The 23,205-nt window shown below is 45.1% G+C and overlaps 1 protein-coding gene across 2 annotated transcripts in view; it reads left to right on the forward strand.

Annotated features, from left to right (window-relative positions):
• The window catches only part of LOC117978296 (protein FAM153A-like), an 81,363-nt gene that overhangs the window by 19,200 nt on the left and 38,958 nt on the right, over positions 1-23,205 (forward strand). For both annotated transcript variants that reach the window (XM_055113069.3, XM_063604325.1), the window contains exons 5-8: positions 16,086-16,144; positions 17,013-17,037; positions 19,839-19,918; positions 20,388-20,412. In XM_055113069.3, the coding sequence (XP_054969044.1) occupies positions 16,086-16,144; positions 17,013-17,037; positions 19,839-19,918; positions 20,388-20,412 (189 nt within the window). The remainder of the gene's footprint in view (positions 1-16,085; positions 16,145-17,012; positions 17,038-19,838; positions 19,919-20,387; positions 20,413-23,205) is intronic.

The following is a 23,205-nucleotide window of genomic DNA, read 5'->3' on the forward strand; positions in this document are numbered from 1 at the left end:
TCACTGGGGCCAGCTGAGGTGTTCCCAGCCATCGTCATTTGTCTCAGTGCAGGGGTTCACAGCTGTCCTCATTGGCTGAGCCTAGTTGTTCCTTGCAATCATTACTTGAGCAAGACCAGGTGTTCATGGCTGTTCTAACTGGGGGCTAGCCCAGAAGTTAATAGTGCTCCTCATCTGGGCCAGCCCAGGCATTCACAGCCATCCTCATCATGATCAGTTTCAGTGTTCAAAGCTGTCCTCCTGAGGCCAGCCTGGTTGTTCACTGCTGCTTTTACTGGGCCCAGCCCAGGTTTTCCCAGCTTCCCTCACTGGGGCTAGCGCAGGTGTTCACAGCTTTCCTCACTGGGCCCAGGCCATGGGTTCATAGCCATCTTCATCAGGCAAAGCCAAGGTGTTCACAGCCATTTTTTCCGGGTCCAGCCGAAGTCGCCCTCACTTGGGCCCAGCCCAGGTGTTAATAGTCGTCATCAGTGGGATTAGCCCAGTTGTTCACAGCATCTTTCTAGGGCTGAGTTTAGGTGTCAAGAGCCATTCATCTTGGGCCCAGCCAGCTGTTCATAGGCATCCTCATGGGGACAGGCCCAAGTGCTCACAGTGGCTCTCACTGAAACCAGGGCAGGTGTTTTTGGCTGTCTTCATTGGGCCCAGCCTAGACATTCATAGCTGTGCTCAAGGCGACCAGCCACGATGTTAACAGCTGTCTTCAGGGCAATCGTCCCCGGTGCCACAGCTGTCCTTATTGGCTTAGCCCAAGTGTTCTCAGCTGCTCTCGTTGGACCCAGGCCAGGTGTTCACAGCTGTCCTCACTGGCCCAGCCCAGGTTTCCATAGCCACCCTCACTGGGCCCAGCTCAGGGCTTCACAGCTGTTTACTCTGGGCCAAGTCCAAACACTCCAAGCTGTCCTTAGAGGGCCCAGCCAAGGCGTTCACAGCCGTCCTCATTGGTAGCTAGCCCAGCTGTTAGTCCTTGTCCTCAGTGGGCCAGACCAGTGTTCACAGACATCCTTATTGGGCCAGCCCAGGAGTTCCATGCTGACCTCGCTGGGCCCTGCCTAGCCCTTCATAGCTGTCCTCACTGGGCCCAGGCCAGGTGTTTGCAGCCATCCCCATCAAGGTCAGCCCAGGGGTTCACAGCCTTCCTTGTTTGTATGAACTCAGTTTATTATAGCAACAGTTTTTGATGGCTGTCAATATCAAGGCAAGCCCAGGAGTTCACGCTACCCCTCAGTAACATCAAGCCCAGGATTAAGAGCCATTTTCACTGGCCCCAGGCCACCTGTTCATAGCTGTCTTCATTGTATCCAGCCCAGGGCTTCCCAGCTGTCTTCATCCAGGCCTGCGCCGGTGTTCACAGTGGTCCTCATCTAAGCCAGCCAAGAAGATCCCTGTCATCCTCGTGACAGCCAGCCCAGATGTCCCTAGCCGTCCTCATCAAGGCCAGCCAGTTTGCTTACACGTGTGCTAATTGGAGCCAGCCACCCTCATAGAGGCCATCCCAGGTACTGACAGCCATCCACGCTGGGCCCAGCCCAGGTGTCCACACCTGTCCCCATTGAGCCTAGGCCTGGTGTTCATGGCTTTTGTCACAGGACTTCTCCCAGTTGTTTCCAGCAGTTTCCATGGTCCCAGGCCATGGTTTCACAGACATCCTCAATGGGGACAGCCCATCTGTTCACCGTTGTCTTAATTAGGCCCAGTGCAGATGTTCACACGTGTCTTCCTTTGGCTCAGCCAAAATGAACAGAACTCCTGAGCGCATACCAGCGGTTTCTAGCTGTCCACATTGGGGCCAGCCCAGGTGTTCGTAGCCCTACGTTCTGGGCCCATCCCAGTTATTCCAAGCTGTCCTCTTGGGCCTAGCCCAGGTGTCCACAGCCATCCTCCTTGGTCCCGGCACAGGTGTCCACAGCCATCCTCCTTGGCCCCAGGCCACATGTTCACATGCCATCTCACTGGGCCCAGAGCAGCTATGGAAATTTTTGCTCTTGAAGTTGAGGTCTGTTTTAATTGAGGTTTCTGAGGTTGTATAGCAGTGTGCAGATGCAGGTGACTTGTGCCCCAGCACTGGGCTGCCTGGCTGTGCCCTGGGCTTGTGTGACCTTCAGTCTGTGCTGGGCTGGAATCTGCTCTAGAGGTTTCCAGATTTCTTTTTACCCTCCACCCCAACAGACCCTCAGGCCTTTTTGTGCTCACTTCCCAAGCTCCCCTTGGACTCTGCTCCGGAGTCCATGTCGGCCCCGCCTGGGACCTTGACTGCCACGTCACCCACATTGCTCCTCTCAGCCTGTGATGACGATATATCCAGACCCCTTTCTGCCCCAGAGCTGCAGTGGGTCTCAGAGGAGCCCAGCTTTACCCCACAGTCTACCCTGGGAAGGTGGAGACACATCTGATACTGTCACTGCAGGGGGTGCCCCATATGGCAGCTGCTCCGCCAGGGCTGCCCTGACCCATCCCCAGCTGTAAGTCCCATGTCACTGGTGTGCACAGGCACTCACCTCTTTAACTTTGTCACGTCCACATTCTTAAGTGTTTGGTGGCACCAGGACCCGGCAGGGCTGAGGGAAGGACCCCTCGAAGCTCAGTTAGTTCTCTGTGTCCAGCAAGGATGAGTGTGAGGCCCCGAGCATCGAGCATCGGGAAAACCACGTCAGGTGTTCCTCCCAAGCAGGTGCCCATTGCAGTGCCTGCCCCTGCCGGAGGGCACTGCCTGAGCTAAATCCCCCGTCTCACCTTCCCAGACCTTCACCTGGTTTCAGGGCTCCTCAGCCACCCGCATATCGCTGAAATGTCAAAGAGCTTGTGAGGAAGCTTCTGGGGCACCTGCCTTCTAGAGGAGGCTGAGGGCAGCTGCGGATGGTTATTTATGGGGATGTTTTTGGCCTGGGCCACAAGCAGGTGGGTAAGTGGCACAGGGATGGCAGCTTAAGGTGCCCCGGCTTCTCTGCATGGCTGTCACTGAGCAGAGGAGTCCGGGCCTGCCAGCAGGTTCCATCCTAGCTTATTCTCTGTGTGTCCTCAGTTGGGGTACCTACCCTGTCTCTGCCTCAGTTTCCTCCTCTGTGAGACAGTGATCCTAACAGGCCCTACCTCTGACAGTGGTTTTGATGAAGTACGCGATGTGGGTGAAGCACCTGGAGCTGGCCCACTCACAAAGAACGCACCACGGACTCTCAAGGTTAATGTTGAAAAGGGGCTGGGGTGGGGCAAAAGCGGGCAGGCCATTTCAGCTCCAGGTGCCTGGGCTGACAGATTGGATTAAATTAGCATGTGCGTTGCTGAGTGCACAGGGGACAGTTGCCCAGGCCAGAGGCATCAGGGTCAAAGCTGGTGATGCCTTGGCCTCATCACCCCAGGCGAGGGCCAGTGCATGATGTAGTCGGCCAGGGGAGGGCTCTGGAGCCCTGCAGCCGAGGGGGCCTGGTGACCCTCACAAGGTCATTCACAGGCCACTAGGATGGCCTGCCCTTTTCCGGCCAGGTCTCACTCTAGGAAAAAAAAAATTGATTGTAACCTCGTTGGCAGTTTCCTTTGCATAGAAGTGGGAATTCGCTGCTAGCGAGGCTGGTGATGAACTCCGCCAAAGCTGGGAAATCTCGTTTGAGCAGGAGCGCCCATTATCTTGGCCAAGCTGCTGCAGCTGGGCTGAGCGGGTGTGGAAGTGTGGGTGGTAGTCGTGTAAGTTCTCCAGCCAAGCCCAAGTTCCTCTGCAGACCTGTGCATGACGGCATATCCAGATGATTCCAACCTCCTGCTGTGGATTCAGTCCCGCTTCATAAGACTTCTCTGCAGTCCCCAGACATCAACAAGGACCAATAAGCTATCTTTTCTGTGTCTTACCTGGATTCTTGTCCCTGTGAAGCATTAGCAAATTGAAATGTTTGTTTTCTACCAGCATTTGGGGGTATTAGTTTTTTTTATTTAAAAATAATCACAGTAAAGACATCAGGAATAACACACTTGTAGGACATTCACGAGGTACAGAAGAATGCACACCGAAATCTGGACTTGTCTTTTCCTCTTCTGTAGCCTGCCAGCTTCTGCCTCTGGAAGTAACAACTGTTAAGTTTCTGCACATCTTTCCAGATTTATTAATTGAACAATCATATAGCACTGACACCGTGACAAAGCTTTGTCAAAGGACTTTGGCTACCAGTGTAAAAGACTCATTTCTTTTCATTTACTGTGAACACTTAGGTGGCACCAGGAAGGAAAGCCTTATGCTCATTCCTTTTTATTCTTCCTAACATATTCTGTTTTTAAAAATGTCTTTTCCAGGGGCTGGGCACAGTGGCTCACGCCTGTAATACCAACACTTTGGGAGGCCGAGGCGGGTGGATCACTTGGTCAAGAGATCGACACCATCCTGGATAACACGGTGAAACCCTGTCTCTACTAAAAATACAAAAAATTAGCTGGGCACGGTGGCGGGCGCCTGTAGTCCCAGCTACTCGGTAGGCTGAGGCAGGAGAATGGCATGAACCTGGGAGGCAGAGGTTGCAGTGAGCCGAGATCGTGCCACTGCACTCCAGCCTGGGCGACAGAGCGAGACTCCATCTCAAAAAAAAAAAAAAAAAAAAAAAAAGTCTTTCCCAATTTGGCATTAAGAGATATAAATCTGTGGTCTAGTATTTTTTAATTGAGTTTTCTCACTCTCTCTCATATATGTGTATATATATGTGCACACCTGCCCTATTTTCTATTCAGTTGTTGACAATTAAAATTCTCCATTTACACAGGTAATATGTGTTCCTTCCCAAATTCTGTTAACCACCCCTTCAATTAGATAATTCCTGAAAAAAATTGCAACATCTATGTTAATGCAGTTTTGTTTGTTTTTTTATTTTTTATTTTTTGTTTATTATACTATAAGTTTTAGGGTACATGTGCACAACGTGCAGGTTTGTTACATATGTATACATGTGCCATGTTGGTGTGCTGCACCCATTAACTTGTCATTTAACATTAGGTATATCTCCTAATGCTATCCCTCCCCCCACCCCCCACCCCACAACAGGCCCCGGTGTGTGATGCTCCCCTTCCTGTGTGCATGTGTTCTCATTGTTCAATTACCACCTATGAGTGAGAACATGTGGTATTTGGTTTTTTGTCCTTGCTATAGTTTGCTGAGAATGATGGTTTCCAGCTTCATCCATGTCCCTACAAAGGACATGAACTCATCATTTTTTATGGCTGCACAGTGTTCCATGGTGTATATGTGCCACATTTTCTTAATCCAGTCTATCATTGTTGGACATTTGGGTTGGTTCCAAGTCTTTGCTATTGTGAATAGTGCCACAATAAACATACGTGTGGATGTCTTTATAGCAGCATGATTTATAATCCTCTGGGTATATACCCAGTAATGGGATGGCTGGGTCAAATGGTATTTCTAGTTCTAGATCCCTGAGGAATCGCCACTCTCTCTTCCACAATGGTTGAACTAGTTTACAGTCCCACCAACAGTGTAAAAGTGTTCCTATTTCTCCACATCCTCTCCAGCACCTGTCGTTTCCTGACTTTTTAAAGATCCCCATTCTAACTGGTGTGAGATGGTATGTCATTGTGGTTTTGATTTGCATTTCTCTGATGGCCAGTGATGATGAGCATTTTTTCATGTGTCTGTTAGCTGCATAAATGTCTTCTTTTGAGAAGTGTCTCTTCGTATCCTTTGCCCACTTCTTAATGGGGTTGTTTTTTTCTTGTAAATTTGTTTGAGTTCTTTGTAGATTCTGGATATTAGCCCTTTATCAGATGAGTAGATTGCAAAAATTTTTCTCCCATTCTGTAGGTTGCCTGTTCACTCTGATGGTAGTTTCTTTTCTGTGCAGAAGCTCTTTAGTTTAATTAGATCCCATTTGTTAATTTTGGCTTTCATTGTCATTGCTTTTGGTGTTTTAAACATGAAGTCCTTGCCCATGCCTATGTCCTGAATGGTAATGCCTAGGTTTTCTTCTAGGGTTTTTATGGTTTAAGTCTAACATTTAAGTCTTTAATCCATCTTGAATTAATTTTTGTACAAGGTGTAAGGAAGGGATCTAGTTTCAGCTTTCTACATATGGCTAGCCAGTTTTCCCAGCACCATTTATTATATAGGGAATCCTTTCCCCATTTCTTGTTTTTGTCAGGTTTGTCAAAGATCAGATAGTTGTAGATATGTGGCATTATTTCTGAGGGCTCTGTTCTGTTCCATTAGTCTATATCTCTGTTTTGGAACCAGTACCATGCTGTTTTGGTTACTGTAGCCTTGTAGTATAGTTTGAAGTCAGGTAGCATGATGCCTCCAGCTTTGTTCTTTTGGCTTAGGATTGACTTGGCAATGCGGGCTCTTTTTTGGTTCCATATGAACTTTAAAGTAGTTTTTTCCAATTCAGTGAAGAAAGTCATTGGTAGCTTGATGGGGATGGCATTGAATCTATAAATTACCTTGGGCAGTATGGCCATTTTCACAATATTGATTCTTTCTACCCATGAGCATGGAATGTTCTTCCATTTGTTTGTATCCTCTTTTATTTCATTGAGCAGTGGTTTGTAGCTCTCCTTGAAGAGATCCTTCACATCCCTTGGAAGTTGGATTCCTAGGTATTTTATTCCCTTTGAAGCAATTGTGAATGGGAGTTCACTCATGATTTGGCTCTCTGTTTGTCTGTTATTGGTGTATAAGAATGCTTGTGATTTTTGTACATTGATTTCGTATCCTGAGACTTTGCTGAAGTTGCTTATCAGCTTAAGGAGATTTTGGGCTGAGACGATGGGGTTTTCTAGATATACAATCATGTCATTTGCAAACAGGGACAATTTGACTTCCTCTTTTCCTAATTGAATACCCTTTATTTCCTTCTCCTGCCTGATTGCCCTGGCCAGAACTTCCAACACTATGTCGAAGAGGAGTGGTGAGAGAGGGCATCCCTATCTTGTGCCAGTTTTCAAAGGGAATGCTTCCAGTTTTTGCCCATTCAGTATGATATTGGCTGTGGGTTTGTCATACATAGCTCTTATTATTTTGAGATACGTCCCATCAATAACTAATTTATTGAGAGTTTTTAGCATGAAGGGCTGTTGAATTTTGTCAAAGGCCTTTTCTGCATCTATTGAGATAATCATGTGGTTTTTGTCTTTGGTTCTGTTTATATGCCGGATTACGTTTATTGATTTGCGTATGTTGAACCAGCCTTGCATCCCAGGGATGAAGCCCACTTGATCATGATAAGCAATTTGATATGCTGCTGGATTCGGTTTGCCAGTATTTTATCGAGGATTTTTGCATCAATGTTCATCAGGGATATGGGTATAAAATTCTCTTTTTTTGTTGTGTCTCTGCCAGGCTTTGGTATCAGGATGATGCTGGCCTCATAAAATGAATTAGGGAGGATTCTCTCTATTTCTATTGATTGGAATAATTTCAGAAGGAATGGTACCAGCTCCTCCTTGTACCTCTGGTAGAATTGGGCTGTGAATCCATCTGGTCCTGGACTTTTTTTGGTTGGTAAGCTATTAATTATTGCCTCAATTTCAGAGCCTGTTATTGGTCTATTCAGAGATTCAACTTCCTCTTGGTTTAGTCTTGGGAAGGTGTATGTGTCGAGGAATTTATCCATTTCTTCTAGTTTTTCTAGTTTATTTGTGTAGAGGTGTTTATAGTATTCTCTGACGGTCATTTGTATTTCTGTGGGATCGGTGGTGATCTCCCCTTTATCATTTTTTATTGCCTCTATTTGATTCTTCTCTCTTTTCTTGTTAGTCTTGCTAGCAGTCTATCAATTTTGTTTTTGTTGATCTTTTCAAAAAACCAGCTCCTGGATTCATTGATTTTTTGAAGGGCTGTTTGTGTCTCTGTTTCCTTCAGTTCTGCTCTGATCTTAGTTATTTCTTGCTTCTGCTAGCTTTTGAATATGTTTGCTCTTGCTTCTGTAGTTCTTTTAATTGTGATGTTAGGGTGTTAATTTTAGATCTTTCCTGCTTTCTCTTGTGGGCATTTAGTGCTATAAGTTTCCCTCTAACACACTGCTTTAAATGTGTCCCAGAGATTCTGGTATGTTGTGTCTTTGTTCTCGTTGGTTTGAAAGAAGATCTTTATTTCTGCCTTCATTTCGTTATGTACCCAGTAGTCATTCAGGAGCAGGTTGTTCAGTTTCCATGTAGTTGAGTGGTTTTGAGTGAGTTTCTTAATCCTGAGTTCTAGTTTGATTGCACTGTGGTCTGAGAGACAGTTTGTTATAACTTCTGTTCTTTTACATTTGCTGAGGAGAGCTTTACTTCCAACTATGTGGTCAATTTTGGAATAAGTGCGATGTGGTGCTGAGAAGAACGTATATTCTGTTGATTTGGGGTGGAGAGTTCTGTAGATGTCTATTAGGTCTGCTTGGTGCAGAGCTGAGTTCAATTCCTGGATATCCTTGTTAACTTTCTGTCTCGTGGATCTGTCTAATGTTGACAGTGGGGTGTTACGGTCTCCCATTATTATTGTGTGGGAGTCTAAGTCTCTTTGTAGGTCTCTAAGGACTTGCTTTATGAATCTGGGTGCTCCTGTATTGGGTGCATATATATTTAGGACAGTTAGCTGTTCTTGTTGAATTGATCCCTTTACCATTATGTAATGGCCTTCTTTGTCTCTTTTGATCTTTCTTGGTTTAAAGTCTGTTTTATCAGAGATTAGGATTGCAACCCCTGCCTTTTTTTGTTTTCCATTTGCTTGGTAGATCTTCCTCCATCCCTTTATTCTGAGCCTATGTGTGTCTCTGCACATGAGATGGGTTTCCTGAATATAGCACACTGATGGGTCTTGACTCTTTATCCAATTTGCCAGTCTGTGTCTTTTAATTGGAGCATTTAGCCCATTTACATTTAAGGTTAATATTGTTATGTGTGAATTTGATCCTGTCATTATGATGTTAGCTGGTTATTTTGCTCGTTAGTTGACGCAGTTTCTTCCTGGCCTTGATGGTCTTTACAATTTGGCATGTTTTTGCAGTGGCTGGTACCGGTTGTTCCTTTCCATGTTTAGTGCTTCCTTCAGGAGCTCTTGTAGGGCAGGCCTGGTGGTGACAAAATCTCTCAGCATTTGCTTGTCTGTAAAGGATTTTATTTCTCCTTCACTTATGAAGCTTCGTTTGGCTGGATGTGAAATTCTGGGTTGAAAATTCTTTTCTTTAAGAATGTTGAATATTGGCCCCCACTCTCTTCTGGCTTGTAGAGTTTATGCCGAGAGATCAGCTGTTAGTCTGATGGGCTTCCCTTTGTGGGTAACCCGACCTTTCTCTCTGGCTGCCCTTAACATTTTTTCCTTCATTTCAGCTTTGGTGAATCTGACAATTATGTGTCTTGGAGTTGCTCTTCTCGAGGAGTATCTTTGTGGCGTTCTCTGTATTTCCTGAATTTGAATGTTGGCCTGCCTTGCTAGATTGGGGAAGTTCTCCTGGATAATATCCTGAAGAGTGTTTTCCAACTTGGTTCCATTCTCCCCGTCACTTTCAGGTACACCAATCAGACATAGATTTGGTGTTTTCACATAGTCCCATATTTCTTGGAGGCTTTGTTTGTTTCTTTTTATTCTTTTTTCTCTAAACTTCTCTTCTCGCTTCATTTCATTCATTTGATCTTCCATCACTGATACCCTTTCTTCCAGTTGATCGAATCGGCTACTGAGGCTTGTGCATTTGTCACATAGTTCTCATGCCATGGTTTTCAGCTCCATCAGGTCATTTAAGGACTTCTCTGCATTGGTTATTCTAGTTAGCCATTCATTTAATCTTTTTTCAAGGTTTTTAACTTCTTTGCCATTGGTTTGAACTTCCTGCTTTAGCTCGGAGAAGTTTGATCATCTGAATCCTTCTCCTCTACTTGTCAAAGTCATCCTCCATCCAGCTTTGTCCCGTTACTGGTGAGGAGCTGCGTTCCTTTGGAGGAGGAGAGGCACTCTGATTTTTAGAATTTTGAGTTTTTCTGCTCTGTCTTTCCCCATCTTTGTGGTTTTATCTACCCTTGGTCTTTGATGATGGTGAGAGACAGATGGGGTTTTGGTGTGGATGTCCTTTCTCTGTTTGTTAGTTATCCTTCTAACAGCCAGGACCCTCAGCTGCAGGTCTGTTGGAGTTTGCTGGAGGTCCACTCCGGACCTTGTTTGCCTGGGTGTCAGCAGTGGAGGCTGCAGAACAGCGAATATTGAGGAACAGCAAATGATGCTGCCTGATTGTTCCTCTGGAAGTTTTGTGTCAGAGGAGTAGCCGGCCATGTGAGGTGTCAGTCTGCCCCTACTGGGTGGTGCCTCCCAGTTAGGCTACTTGGGGGTCAGGGACCCACTTGAGGAGGCAGTCTGTCCGTTCTCAGATCTCAAATTGTGTGCTGGGAGAACCACTACTCTCTTCAAAGCTGTCAGACAGGGACATTTAAGTCTGCAGAGGTTTCTGTTGCCTTTTGTTTGGCTATGCCCTGCCCCCAGAGGTGGAGTCTACAGAGGCAGGCAGGCCTCCTTGAGCTGCGGTGGGCTCCACCCAGTTAGAGCTTCCCAGCCACTTTGTTTACCTACTCAAGCCTGGGCAATGGCGGGCGCACCTCCCCCAGCCTTGCTGCAGCCTTGCAGTTTGATCTCAGACTGCTGTGCTAGCAATGAGCGAGGCTCCATGGGCGTAGGACCCTCCGAGCCAGGTGCAGGATATAATCTCCTGGTGTGCCGTTGGCTAAGACCATTGGAAAAGCGCAGTATTAGGGTGGGAGTGACCTGATTTTCCAGGTGCCATCTGTCATCCCTTTCCTTGGCTAGGGGAGGGAATTCCCTGACCCTTTGCACTTCCTGGGTGAGGCAATGCCTTGCCCTGCTTCGGCTCACACTCGGTGCGCTGCACCCACTGTCCTGCACCCACTGTCTGACAATCCCCAATGAGATGAACCCGGTACCTCAGTTGGAAATGCGGAAATCATTCGTATTCTGCATCGCTCACGCTGGGAGCTGCAGACTGGAGCTGTTCCTATTTGGCCATCTTGGCTCCACCCCCTATTAATGCAGTTTTTGTGCCTCATTAATGACCCATTTGATTTAATAGTTCTTAAAACTTGTGATGAATCAACAGTGATGGAAAGTTGTACTGAATCATATCTTTTTTAATTACTATGAATTATATTGTTAGAGATTGGCTTTAAAATTGAAGTTACACTAATGCATTTTAAATGTAATTTGGAGCTAGTTTAGAATTGTTGAAGCTAGGACTCTCTGGTGACTCAGGAATAGTAGAAATTGGTAGGGAAGGCATTTCACATCAAGCCTGGAATCTCCCTTTATTCTCAATGTATTAGCTTTTCTTATCTTTACCCTGAAATTTTCACTATCAAATATATTTGAGAGGCAAATCTTTTTCCTCCTTTAATGTTTGTTTCATACACATAGAATAATACTGTGTGTCTGAGATTCAGTTTTTGAAATGAAACACGGAGTCTAAGTGACCCCTTGTCGATGTGACAATGGACTGGTCTAGATCACAGCAGTTGGGCCCCATATTGTGACATGGATGCTTGCGAAAATTCTACTGTGACCTGTTGCTGAGGTGATCTGATGATATAGGTCTTGCCTTTCATTTTAACTGCCATTCTGGCAACTGAACGTTGGCAGTAAACGCAGCTTAGTTGTCTCAGAGGACTCACAATGGGATGTGTTTATAGTTGTTTCCTCGAAGGTATGTATGTTCATTTCCATCTTCTGACTGCAATTTCTTCAGATGAGCCAGTTTTCCTGTACGTTAAATGTCATTCTGATTGTTTTTTATTTCCCCAGCTCCTATTTGTCTACAGATTTATAAATATGTTTCAGAGTTTTATTACTCAATTTGTGTTTTTTTATTCTTCTATCAAGATTTTTGCCTCAAATACTTTTCTCTAGAAAATACACTGTTTCCAATGCCAATTTTTTTTTTTTTTTTTTTTTTTTTTTTTTTTGGAAGAGTCTTGCTCTGTTGCCTAGGCTAGAATGCAGTGGTGTGATAATGGCTCACAGCAACCTCCACCTCCCAGGTTTAAGCAATTCTCCTGCCTCAGCCTCCTGAGTAGCTGGGATTACAGGCATCCGCCACCACGCCTGGCTAATTTTCGTATGTTTAGTAGAGACAGGGTTTTACCATGTTGGCAAGGGAGGTCTTGAACTCCTGACCTCCTGATCCACCTTCCTTGGCCTCCCAAAGTGATGGGATTACAGGCATGAGCCACAGTGCCTGGACTTTTCTTTTTTTTTTTTTGGCAGAGTCTCATTCTGTCACCCAGGCTGGAGTGCAGTGGCACAATCTCAGCTCTTTGCAACCTCTGCATCCCAGGTTCAAGCGATTCTCCTGCCTCAGCCTCCCAAGTAGCTGGGACTACGGGTGCCTGCCACCATGCCTGGCTAATTTTTGTATTTTTAGTAGAGACAGGGTTTCACCATATTGACCAGGCTGGTCTTGAACTCCTGACCTTGTGATCTGCCCACCTTGGCCTCCCAAAGTGCTGGGATACAGGTGTGAGCCACCACACCCGGCCTCCCCCGCCACACACACTCTTTCATAGACTAGATACAGAATAAACTGCTGAAAAATCCACTGGGGGGCCACATTTTCAGTTAATTCCCATTAATTGCTTCTTCAGAATGGTTCAGTTGAAGGGAAGTTTATTCTTGGCACAGCCATCAAGTGGTAGTTAGTTTGGAATGTCCTAAGTTCCGAACTACCTTGGGGGCCAAGCAGAACTTGGTCCCTTGCTGTGGTCAGTTGGTCATGGAGGGGTGCTCACTGCCAGACAGCTGACAATACAGGGCAATGGGTAGGATGACCAGACATTTGAATTTGTTCCTCAGAGAGGCTTCGTTTGCAGGAAAGTGCCATATTTTAGCCCAGGAGTTAAAACCTAGAGACAGGAGTTTTGTTTTGTTAAATGATTTGGCTTTTTTCTGGACTCACCACCTCTTCCAAATACATCAACCTTCCTGAAGAGCCCTTGGTGCAGGAGGATTGAGAAAGGGAGTGGAAAGAGCTCCAGGTTCAGGGTCCAGGCCATGATTTAGAGGCCTCAGGTATTCAGGGATCTCTGTCCCCAGAAAACCAACCAAATTCTTGTCCCAGATCTATCATTCGTCAGTGTTGTGACCCTAGGCAGGTCGCTTCAAATCTCTTCATTTCACTTCCCTGAACCGTCAACTCTGAGTGGCAGCCCCTGCTCTGCCCATCTCTCTGGGCCGATGTGGGCATCACAGGAAATTCAAACAAAAACTTTTCACGAGTTCTAAAGCATGAGACCCGTGTCAAGAATGAAAAGAATTTTAGCCTCCACTGCCCTGGAGTCCCCCAAGTGGCTTCTCTATTAACCACTACCAAGGGCCTGGCTTATTCTTCCAGACATGAAATAATTGAACACTTTATGGCACTTAGGAAGCACCCGTTTTAAGGCTTTAGGTCCATTTAACTATTCTTACCCTTTTAACATAACGTAGGCCATTAGGAGGCACAGAGGGATCTATAGAACTTCCTCAGGTTCTAGCAGCTTCTCAGAAGTCCCTGAGCTCAGATCCTATGCTCCGGACCCTATGCTCTTGGTCACTCCAATCTACTACCTTTCTGTAATGTCTCATCTCAATACAGGCATTTGCCTGCACACTTATACGTGCAACCCACAGTGCAAGTCTTTCTGAAGCCCAACTCAGATTCAGGGAGCTTTGCTCTGCAGATGATGAACAGTGGAATCAAACATTTAAGCTGTGAATAAATAATTACTCATTTCTCTGATCTTTTGCGGCAAGACACCAACACCTGTCTTTATTTTAATTCATTTCCCAGTGTGTTGTGACGAGGATCAAATAGTGTATCCTAAGATGCCAGGGGAATCCACCGTCTGCCACCGCGAGCGTGAGAAGCCAATCACCTATCACTGGCATCACTGGCATCCCGGCCATATATACCCTAGAATTGCATCAATGGAAGGTGTTGTGGAAATTCAGTCATTCAGTTCATTCATGATATGATTTCTAGATTCTTCAGTGTCTCATATTTCAGACAATTATAAAATTGTGATGCTATATTCTTTATTTCATGTGTGCATATTTAAATGTGTTAAGTCAATCACTAGTGCTATAACCAGAGGAGTAAAGGTGTATTTCCATTCCAGATTTGGGTTTACTTTTAACAGTAAATAACATCTCAGTGCAAATTGTAGACATTTTGCTGATTGTTAAAACATTAATTAAAAAGGATCTTTTTCTGAGACGGTGTTGCCAGGTTTGTAAAGTAATGGACATCACTTCAAACTGTTTGGAAGTAACCGAAAAATGGAGGAAGTGGCAACAAAAATTTCCATATACCCACCTTCCTCAGTGTTTTTTGGTGATCCCATCTTTGTGAGTGTGATAACGCTCGTAACAATGACTGAGCCAATAGTGATACATTCTTATGAACAGAAATCTAGGGTTAGCATCAAGGTTCACTCTGTGTTGTCCAGCCTATGGGTTTTGACAAACTGACAATGTCTTTTGTCACCCTGACGGAATAATTTCACATCCTAAACATGACCTGAGCTGCATCTACTAATTCCTCTCCTTTTCTGAGGATTCCTGACAACTATGGATGATTTTACTGCCTCTATAGGTTTCCTTTTCCAGAATTTTATAGAGTTGGAATCATAGAGTATGTAGCTACGTATAACTAACTTATTTTACTTAGCAATATACATGTAAGATCTTTTGTATCGTTTTGAAGCTTAACAGCTTAATAATTCTTATCAGTGAACAATAGTCCATTGGTTTCATCGAACAGGGTTAGTTGGTTCACTCACTGCCTGAAGACCATCTCAGCTGCTTCCAATTTGGGTAATTATGAATAAAGCTGCCCACATTCTTGTGCAGATTTTAAGATGAACATAATTTTCTAATTTAGCTGGGTAAATATGTAGAATTTGGATCACTTGCTGGTAAGACTATGTTTTCCATTGTGTTAGGCGGAATTCACCAGTACAATTATGTGGGCATTTTTTTTTTAAGTTATTACTTCCTGATTAAATTCTATAATGATAGAGGCCTACTCAGATTATCTGTCTCTCCTTTGGGTGGTTATGGTAGTTTCTCCCTTTGAAGGCATTTGTCCATTTCATCTAAGCTAGGAAATTTGTGGGTGTAGACACTTGAATCTGACAAGTTGCCTGCTTGGTTCTCATCAAAGGCTACTGTGCTTCCGGTCATTCCTACTCTCAAACTTTTCAATAGACTTTCACTCCTGCACTTAAAAAATTGCAGGCATAGATTTGTTGAAAGTATTCTGTGATTATTTTCTTAATGATCATGGGATCAGCAAGGATAATTCCTCTTCTATTCATATTGTTTGTACATCGTGTCTTCTGTATTTTCTTTGTGATTAGCCTTGCTGGAGGTTTACCAATTCTATTGATCTTTTCTAAGAAGCAGCTTTTGGTTTTGTTGAGTTTCTTTATTTTATTATTTCTATTACATTGGTTTCTGCAAATATTGTTATATTTTGGGGGAGGAGGGTTGCCTGGTTTACATTACACTATACTTTTTTCTCTAGTTTCCTAAGGTGGAAAGTAAGACATCTGGATTTGGATTACATTTAGTTTACTGCACAGAATTGTGAATGGCACTGATGCCCCTGAAGTGTGCACTTGATTATTAAAATAATAAATACGATGTATTTTGGCCACAATACTGATTTTAAAGCCAATTAAATGGATGATAAATACAGGAGGAGCATATGTAGATCAAGGAAAGATAAATGCCATTATAACATTTCAACAACAAAAGAAATTTACCAGGCCTCAAAATGCACAAGGGGGTGATGGGACACTGTCATGAAATCAGCAGTGCATTTGTGTGCCACCCTGTGTGAACTCTGCCTTTTTCGCAGTGGTGTGGGGGCTTAGCCAGAGAACCAGGTCCTGACTTCTGTGGCTTTCCTGATGGTCTCATTTGCCTTCCCTCATCACCCAGGAGGGTGTCCCAGTGGCAGCCAAGTTTCTACCCTTAACCCACCTCCTTTACACATGCCAGCCCCCTGTCCTTAGCATCCAAGGTTGCCTAAGGGATTCCTTCAGTGGAACCAACATGATGACAGTTACTCTGTGTTTCCTAGATTACGATGAGGACCTGGTGCAGGAAGCTTCATCTGAAGATGTCCTGGGCGTTCATATGGTAAGTTCTTCTTTATGTTTCTGAGATGGAAATTTTGTTGCTCTTGGTTCTTTTTTATTTTATTTGAATTGAGATATGAAAATCTTACCATGTACATTATAGATGACTTACAGAATATTTTGGTGGGAAAATGTGAGGGTCATTACCAGGTAAGAAATGATCTCAGATGGCATTCTTAGATGACACCTTCAGTTATGAACTGTATGGCAGAAAGAATTTTTTTTAGGGGAAAAGCTTTCTTCTTACAACATTGTGACTATACAACCAAAACAATCTTGAAAGTCTTGCATAAAAATCTTGTGCCTTTCCAGAAGTGTCTTCGAGGCTTTAGGACCATTGCCTCAACCACTGTCTCCCATCTGCTTTTCTAATGTCACCAAGTAAAGAAAAGACTTGTATGGTGAAACCCCATCTCTACTACAAATACAAAAATTAGCTGGGCATGCTGACCGGCTACTGTAATCTCAGCTACTGGGGAGGCTAAGGGAGCAGGATCGCTTGAGGCCAGGAGGCGGATGTTGCAGTGAGCCATGATCATGACACTGTACTCCAGCCTGGGTGACAGAGCGAAATTCCAGCAAAGAAAGGGAGAGAGGAAGGGAGACAGGGAGTAGGGGAGAGAGAGAGAGAGAGAGAGGCAGGAAGGAAGGAAGAAGGGAAGGGAAGAAGGAAGAGAAAGAAGGAAAGGAAAGAAAGAAGGAAGGAAAGAGAAAAAGATAAAGAAAGAAAAAGAAAAGAAAGGAAAGAAAGAAAGAGAAAGAAAAAGAAAGAAAGAGAAAAGGAAGGGAGGGAGGGAAAAGGAAAACCTGTGCACACAGGACACAGCATGGTCTGACCCTTGTAGTGTTTTGTTTTTCTCTAAATGCAGGTGGACAAAGACACAGAGAGAGACAGTACGTATTCTGGAATCACCCCTATGCTGAGGAAAAATTCTAGTGTTGACAAAGGTGACACTTTCTTGCCTCATTTTTTCTGGAGAGCCACTCTGGTTTGAACTTCCTGCCAGAAATGTGGTTCAAGCACTTTTGTCTTGACAAGTGAAGAACCTGGTCAAGAAATGTGACCGTTGACTCTGGTGCTTGGAAGGAACAGGGTCATTTGGATAGAAGAGGGTGTTGTGAATCAGAGTTGGGAGGTATGGAGGAATGAGTCAATGTGGAATGATTGTGAATGTCTCTGCGAGTTTGTGTGCTTTTCCCCAGAAAATACGTTCCCATATGCAAAGCACAACACAAAGATTGATATTCTAGAAACAAAATTTGATCACCACTGCATTTTTGCAAAAAATCAGCCCATTCATTCCTCGCCACAGCTGTAGCTGAAGGTAAGTTTAATATCCCAAGTCCTCACATGGAGATGATGTAGAGATGAATTTTTCAGGCTTTTGGTCTCCTAAATGGAAATGGCATAGATGAACTCGGGAATGGGTGGAAGGGTGATGCTGTGGGCTACTAGTCTGAAGTTATAACATGGCCCTGGTGTAACTTGTCACCATGTCAGAGAGTCCTTAGCATCTATGTGTATGTGGAAGTATGTTGGCCTATAAAGATCTCCAGCACTGTATACCACAATAGAATGGTCTCAATGGTCAGCTGACCCAGAGTTTGAGTAGGTTCATTGTACAGTGAACTTGGGTGCGGTCATTAATATGAAACATACAGAGGGAGCTGCCAGGCCTTTGGTCTTAAGTGATGGGGTATTCCTCAGTTCCTGGTCAAGGGCAGAGAACATTCAGAGATATATTCTATTATATTTAATGAGATCATCACCAGAAACGTTAGAAATGCTCCAATTCAGTAGCACACATACCCAAGACACAGCACCCAACAAGATCTCACAGAGCCAATTGGCTGTTAGCCTGGTGCCCATCTCGTCTGCTGGAATCTCTGCACAGCTGGGTAACAGAGGGTCAGCGCCCCCACCTGCTGTCACCCATGAAGGGCTGTCCCATTCCTGGAGCCAGTGTGAGTATGAGCAACAGCGGGCCCCATGACACACACACACAGTGTTAAAAGAAAGAGCAGAAGGACAAATATCACAGGCCAAGTAGAGGTCATCTTTAAATGGTAGGATAATTGAGTATTTTCAAATCTTGGTTTAGTCTTCTTTGAAACAAAAGGTTAGTGAATATGTAGAATATTTTGGCTAGAATTATATCACCTCTTTGAAGAAAGGTTGCTTTTTACCTCATACAAAATGTTCTGGCTGGAGACGGTGGCTCATGCCTGTAATCCCAGTGCTTTGGGAGGCCAAGGAGGGTGGATCACCTAAGGTCAGGAGTTCAAGACCAGCCTGATCAACATGGAGAAACCCCATCTCTACTAAAAATACAAAATTAGCTGGGCATGGGAGCACATGTCTCTAATACCAGCTACTCAGGAAGCACATGTCTTTAATACCAGCTACGCAGGGAGCACATGTCTGTAATACCAGCTACTCAGCTACCCATTCATCGTCCACCACAGCTGTACCTGAAGATAAGTTTAATATCCCCAGTCCTCAGATGGACATGCTGCAGAGTTGAATTTCCCAAGCTCTTGGTCTTTTAAATGGAAGAGGCACATGTGAACTCGGGAATGAGTGGAAGGTTAATGCCATGGGCTACTACACTGAATTTGTCACAAAGCCCTGGTATAATTTCTTGCTAGGCCAAGTTATTCCAGCACTTCTGTGTGCTGGAAGAATGAAAACCTATTCAGATCCCAAACACTATCATTATCGGATGGTCTCAATGGTCAGCTAACCCAGGGTTTGTTTGAGTAGGTACATTGCACTGTGGGCTTTAGTGTGATCATTAATGTAAAACACACAGAGTCCTCAGGCTTTTGGTCTACAGCGTTGAGGTCATTCCTCAGCTCCTGTTCAAAAGCAGACAATAATCAGTGCCATACTCTATTGTATTTAATGAGATAATCACCGCAAGTCTTAGAAATTCAGTGGAAACCAATCCCAACACATAACATCCAATAAAATCTCAAGACTCAACTTGGGTGTTAGCCTGGCACCCATTTTCCCTGCTGGAATCTCTGCACAGCTGGGTTGGAGAGGGTCAGTGCCCACCCCTTGCCCCGCCTCGCTGCTCCCCGTGACAGACTGTCTCTGTGCTGGAGTCAGTGTGAGCATGAGCAGCAGTGAACTCCATGGTGCACACACATGGTGTTGAAAAGGAAGAGCGGAAGAACAAATATCACATGCTAAGTAGGGGTCATCGTTAAATGGTAGGATAATAGAGTATTTTCAAATCTCTGTTTATTTGCCTTGTAACAGAAAGTTAGTAATAAAATCTTTTGGCTAGAATTAAATCTCCTATTTTAAGAAAGGTTACTTCTTGTTTAGTACAAAATCTTCTAGAAGGGATGATAAACAGATCAGCAGCACATGTGGATTCTGAGGAGGAAATGACTTTGTCAGGGATCAATAAGAGGGCAAGTTAGCTCAGTTCAGATTAGGAAAGAGGAGCCCTAAGAGGCTGCCAGGGACACACAGCCTGCACTGCTGGTGTGCACTGTTTGAGATTGGCTATTATATGTTTATGAGGCGGCCTGGAGCTAGGAAGCCAAAGGCCCTGATTCTCTTTCTTCCTGCATCTCTCCTGTGCCTGCTACCCTCCTCCCAAGCCCACCTCAAGCAGTGTTACTGAATTGTTCATGAGCGCCACCACCAAGGTGCTGACGGTCACTCTGTGTCCTCCTAGTTGAGATGAAACGGCAAATACGGCGACTACGGGAGCTCCACCTATACAGCATATGGAAGAAGTACCCAGAGGCGATGAAGGTCAGGCCACCTGGATTTGTCTGAGAAAAAACTGTTGCTTTCTTAGCTTTATCTTATTTGGATTAAATTAAGATATGAGAATCTGACAATATGTATCTTAGTTACACAGTGTCCTTGGGGGAAATGGTAAGTGAGAGTCTGTCCCCACTGAGGCTTGATTTAAAACAGTGGGAGAAAATGACAGCATCAGTCACACATTGTGGGGCAGGGAGCTTTTGCCTTACTAATTTTGTTCTCTCTTTGGAGCAAAATCAGCTACTTGCCAACCAACATGGACTTCAGAGGAAACATCCTCTGAGAAAAATTTGTGTCTTTAGTATGAGTTGATTTGCTCTGTTCTTCTTTGGGGTTCCTTTGAACACTGGGTTTTCCATCTTGTTTTCTAATGTCACTAAGTGAAGAAAAGTCCTGTGCTCACAGGACACAGCATGGTCTGATGCTCATAGCAATTGATTTTCTGTCATTACAGACATCCTTGGGAGTTCCACAACGTGGTACGTATTGGGGAACCCCTCTCATACTGATGAGTAATCCAGATGTCGAGGAATGTGGCCCTGTCTCACTGGCTTTCCTGTAGACAGGCAGCCTGAGCTGAGCTTCATGTTGTGAATCAGGACCTAGACTGTGATGGGAGAAATGGTTTTTCTAGATAAGAAACAGTGGCCGCATTCTGCAGTCCCCGGGAGCAACTGTGTTCTCTGAAGGTGGGGTGGGATCCCGTGCAAGGGGCCTGCCATGTCTTTTGTGAATTCATGTGGTGCCGTGGTCAGTGTGTCTGGGAGAGGGGTGTGTGGGTTTCCGTACTACATATCCCCGGATTTTCTAGTGTCCACATTCTCAACAGAGATTTCCGTCACCGTTGCAGTCCTGTTGCAGGCACATGAAAAAATTAACTTGTAAGCTTCCAAAGTGTACAGTTTATTTCACGCACAGGACACTTTAATTAACCTAAAAGAAATCCTGTCAACACAAAAGCAAATTCTTACTGCACACCCATAGAACAGGACTGTGTCAGAATCTCTGCTACTTTTATTTTTTCATTGAGAATTCCCTGCTATACTTTATTTTCTAATAAACCTCACCTCTTCACAGGCCTTTCTATTTCCTCTGCCACTGGAGTGGTCATGACACCTCACTCTAGCCCCTTCCCTCCTTTACAAGCCTTTTATCTACCAAAGCCCTCAGAACTGACCCTCCACCACCCATCTTGAGCAGGGAGAGTGGGGCAGGGCTTCTTCCTGTGCATTTAGACCCTGGAGCAGCCTCATGCTACAGCGAGTTCTGCTGGGAAACTGAGAAGAGAGGAGCCTGCAGGTGGGGTTGGGGTGAAATCACCCCAACTTTCTCCACTGAGGCCTCATATTGACCATAAGATAATGGGGCCCAGAATGGATAATTCCAGGGTCATATAGAGTTTCAGCCTTGTATCCCTCAGCCTAGTCATGGTTTCTGTGTGCTCGGCTCAGAAACTACAACATGAAAAGAAAACCAAGGGGTTTGCCCTAGGGTCTGAGAGGCAGGGTGAGCACTTGCCTTCCTAGCATGATGGAGGGTGGCTCATGCACTGCAGGTGGGAAAGCAAACTCGGCTGTGGTACTGCAGAGGCTCCACGATGTCCCCATTCAACCGACTGTTGGCAAAGGTGCTTGTTTGTTTCTGAAGGCTGTTGCAAAAAAAAAAACAAAAACAAAACAAGTGAACGCAGTTGGTTTCGGTGAATAGGAATATAAACTCCACCAAATTTAGCTTGAGTTTTTTCTTGGAGTATGCATTTGGTGGAAACATATTGTGTATAAATCAAATTTGATTGCTGTGTAGGTGTCATTACTTATCCCACATTGTAAAACAATCAGGCTGGTGTGATTTTAAAATGTCCTTCACTAACCTCAGAAACTGTCTCCTCATAACCCGATTCCCCTAGTCATCTTTAATCTCTAGAATATAGTTTTTTGTGGTATTCAGGGGGCTTTCTGCTGTGAGGGATTAAAGGTACAAATCAGTGTTACCAACATTGGGGCTCTAAAAATTCATAGACCGCTGCCCGTTGGGCTCTATGTGAGAGACAGCAGGCTACAGCCTTGGCCTGAGCCTGCAGAGGAACATGATTTGGAGGAGCAGAAGGAAGGCATGAGGGCAGCAAAGCCACGAGGGAAGCCAAGATGCAACATCAGGAGAGTCAGTTCTACATCACCTGGGCACGGCCGGAATGTTCAAGCCTCATCTGAAGGAGGAGTTGAGCTCTGACTTCATGGCTGGCCTGAACATTGGCCATCTTCCCAAAAGCCTGGACAGAGGAGCTACTTTCTTGTTTCTTGTCTTCTCCATCTCCCTGTGTGTTGACAGCAATGGCACCACCAGAAATTAGTGAGAGACAGAGAACAGGAGTGAGTTCCTGAAATGTTCAACTTATCCCAGAGAGGACATGATCATTAGGGATGGACTTCAGGGTCAGGCCAGACACAGAGTAGTTGCCAGGCTTGATCACCCTGTGGCTGGGACAAAGATCAGCTTCTGGGAGTCGCTGGACAGGTGGTCCTTGTGTAGCTACTATTGGCCAAGAGTGTCCTGGCCCAGAGTTCCGTTTTACTGGAGGGAGCCTCAGCTCCCAGGCAGGGCAGCTGCCTAATGCTAGTGTCGGAGGAGGCGAGGAGGGGACCTTTCTCTAAGGCAGGCTGAACTCAACAAAGGGAGAGGGGCTGCCCTGGAGTTTAGGTGGTCCTTGCAACCCTCCCGTGTGATCCATAAGAGATCAGTTTCTCTGAGACAGCCTTGCAATCATCAGTCCCAAAGTCAGTAGTCTCCTACTCACAGGTGGAGGAATCCTGGCCATGGCTGGTCACTGGGAGGGCAGGGACTGTGTCCTCCTCCTTCTTTCTCATCCCAGAGCTCAACTCTGGGCAGCCCATCTTGGGTCCCAGTGATGTTCCGATGCCTGCATTCCTGTTCTGAGATCTAGCACAAGTGTGCAAAAACTTTCTGCTCATTTTCTATAGTCTCCGGGTTCCCACACTTACCCAGTTACCTGCGTGGGTTGTAATCCAGGGTCGGGGAGAAGAGGGTGGGCTCCTCAAACAGTGAGGCTTTCTCTTCTCTGCCCCTGCGGTTCTGGTCTGTCTGTTCCTGAAGTGTGCACTGAATGATTACAATAATAAATTTTGTATATGTTTTACCACAACAATGTCTGAAGTTCAATAAAATGAATGGAAAGTGCAAGAGAGGCATATGTAGACCCAGGAAAGATAAAAGACATTGTCACATTTCAACAGGAAAGTGGAAATTTCCCAGGC

This window comes from Pan paniscus, chromosome 4, assembly GCF_029289425.2.
Source record: "Pan paniscus chromosome 4, NHGRI_mPanPan1-v2.0_pri, whole genome shotgun sequence".
NCBI classification, from domain to species: Eukaryota; Metazoa; Chordata; class Mammalia; order Primates; family Hominidae; genus Pan; species Pan paniscus.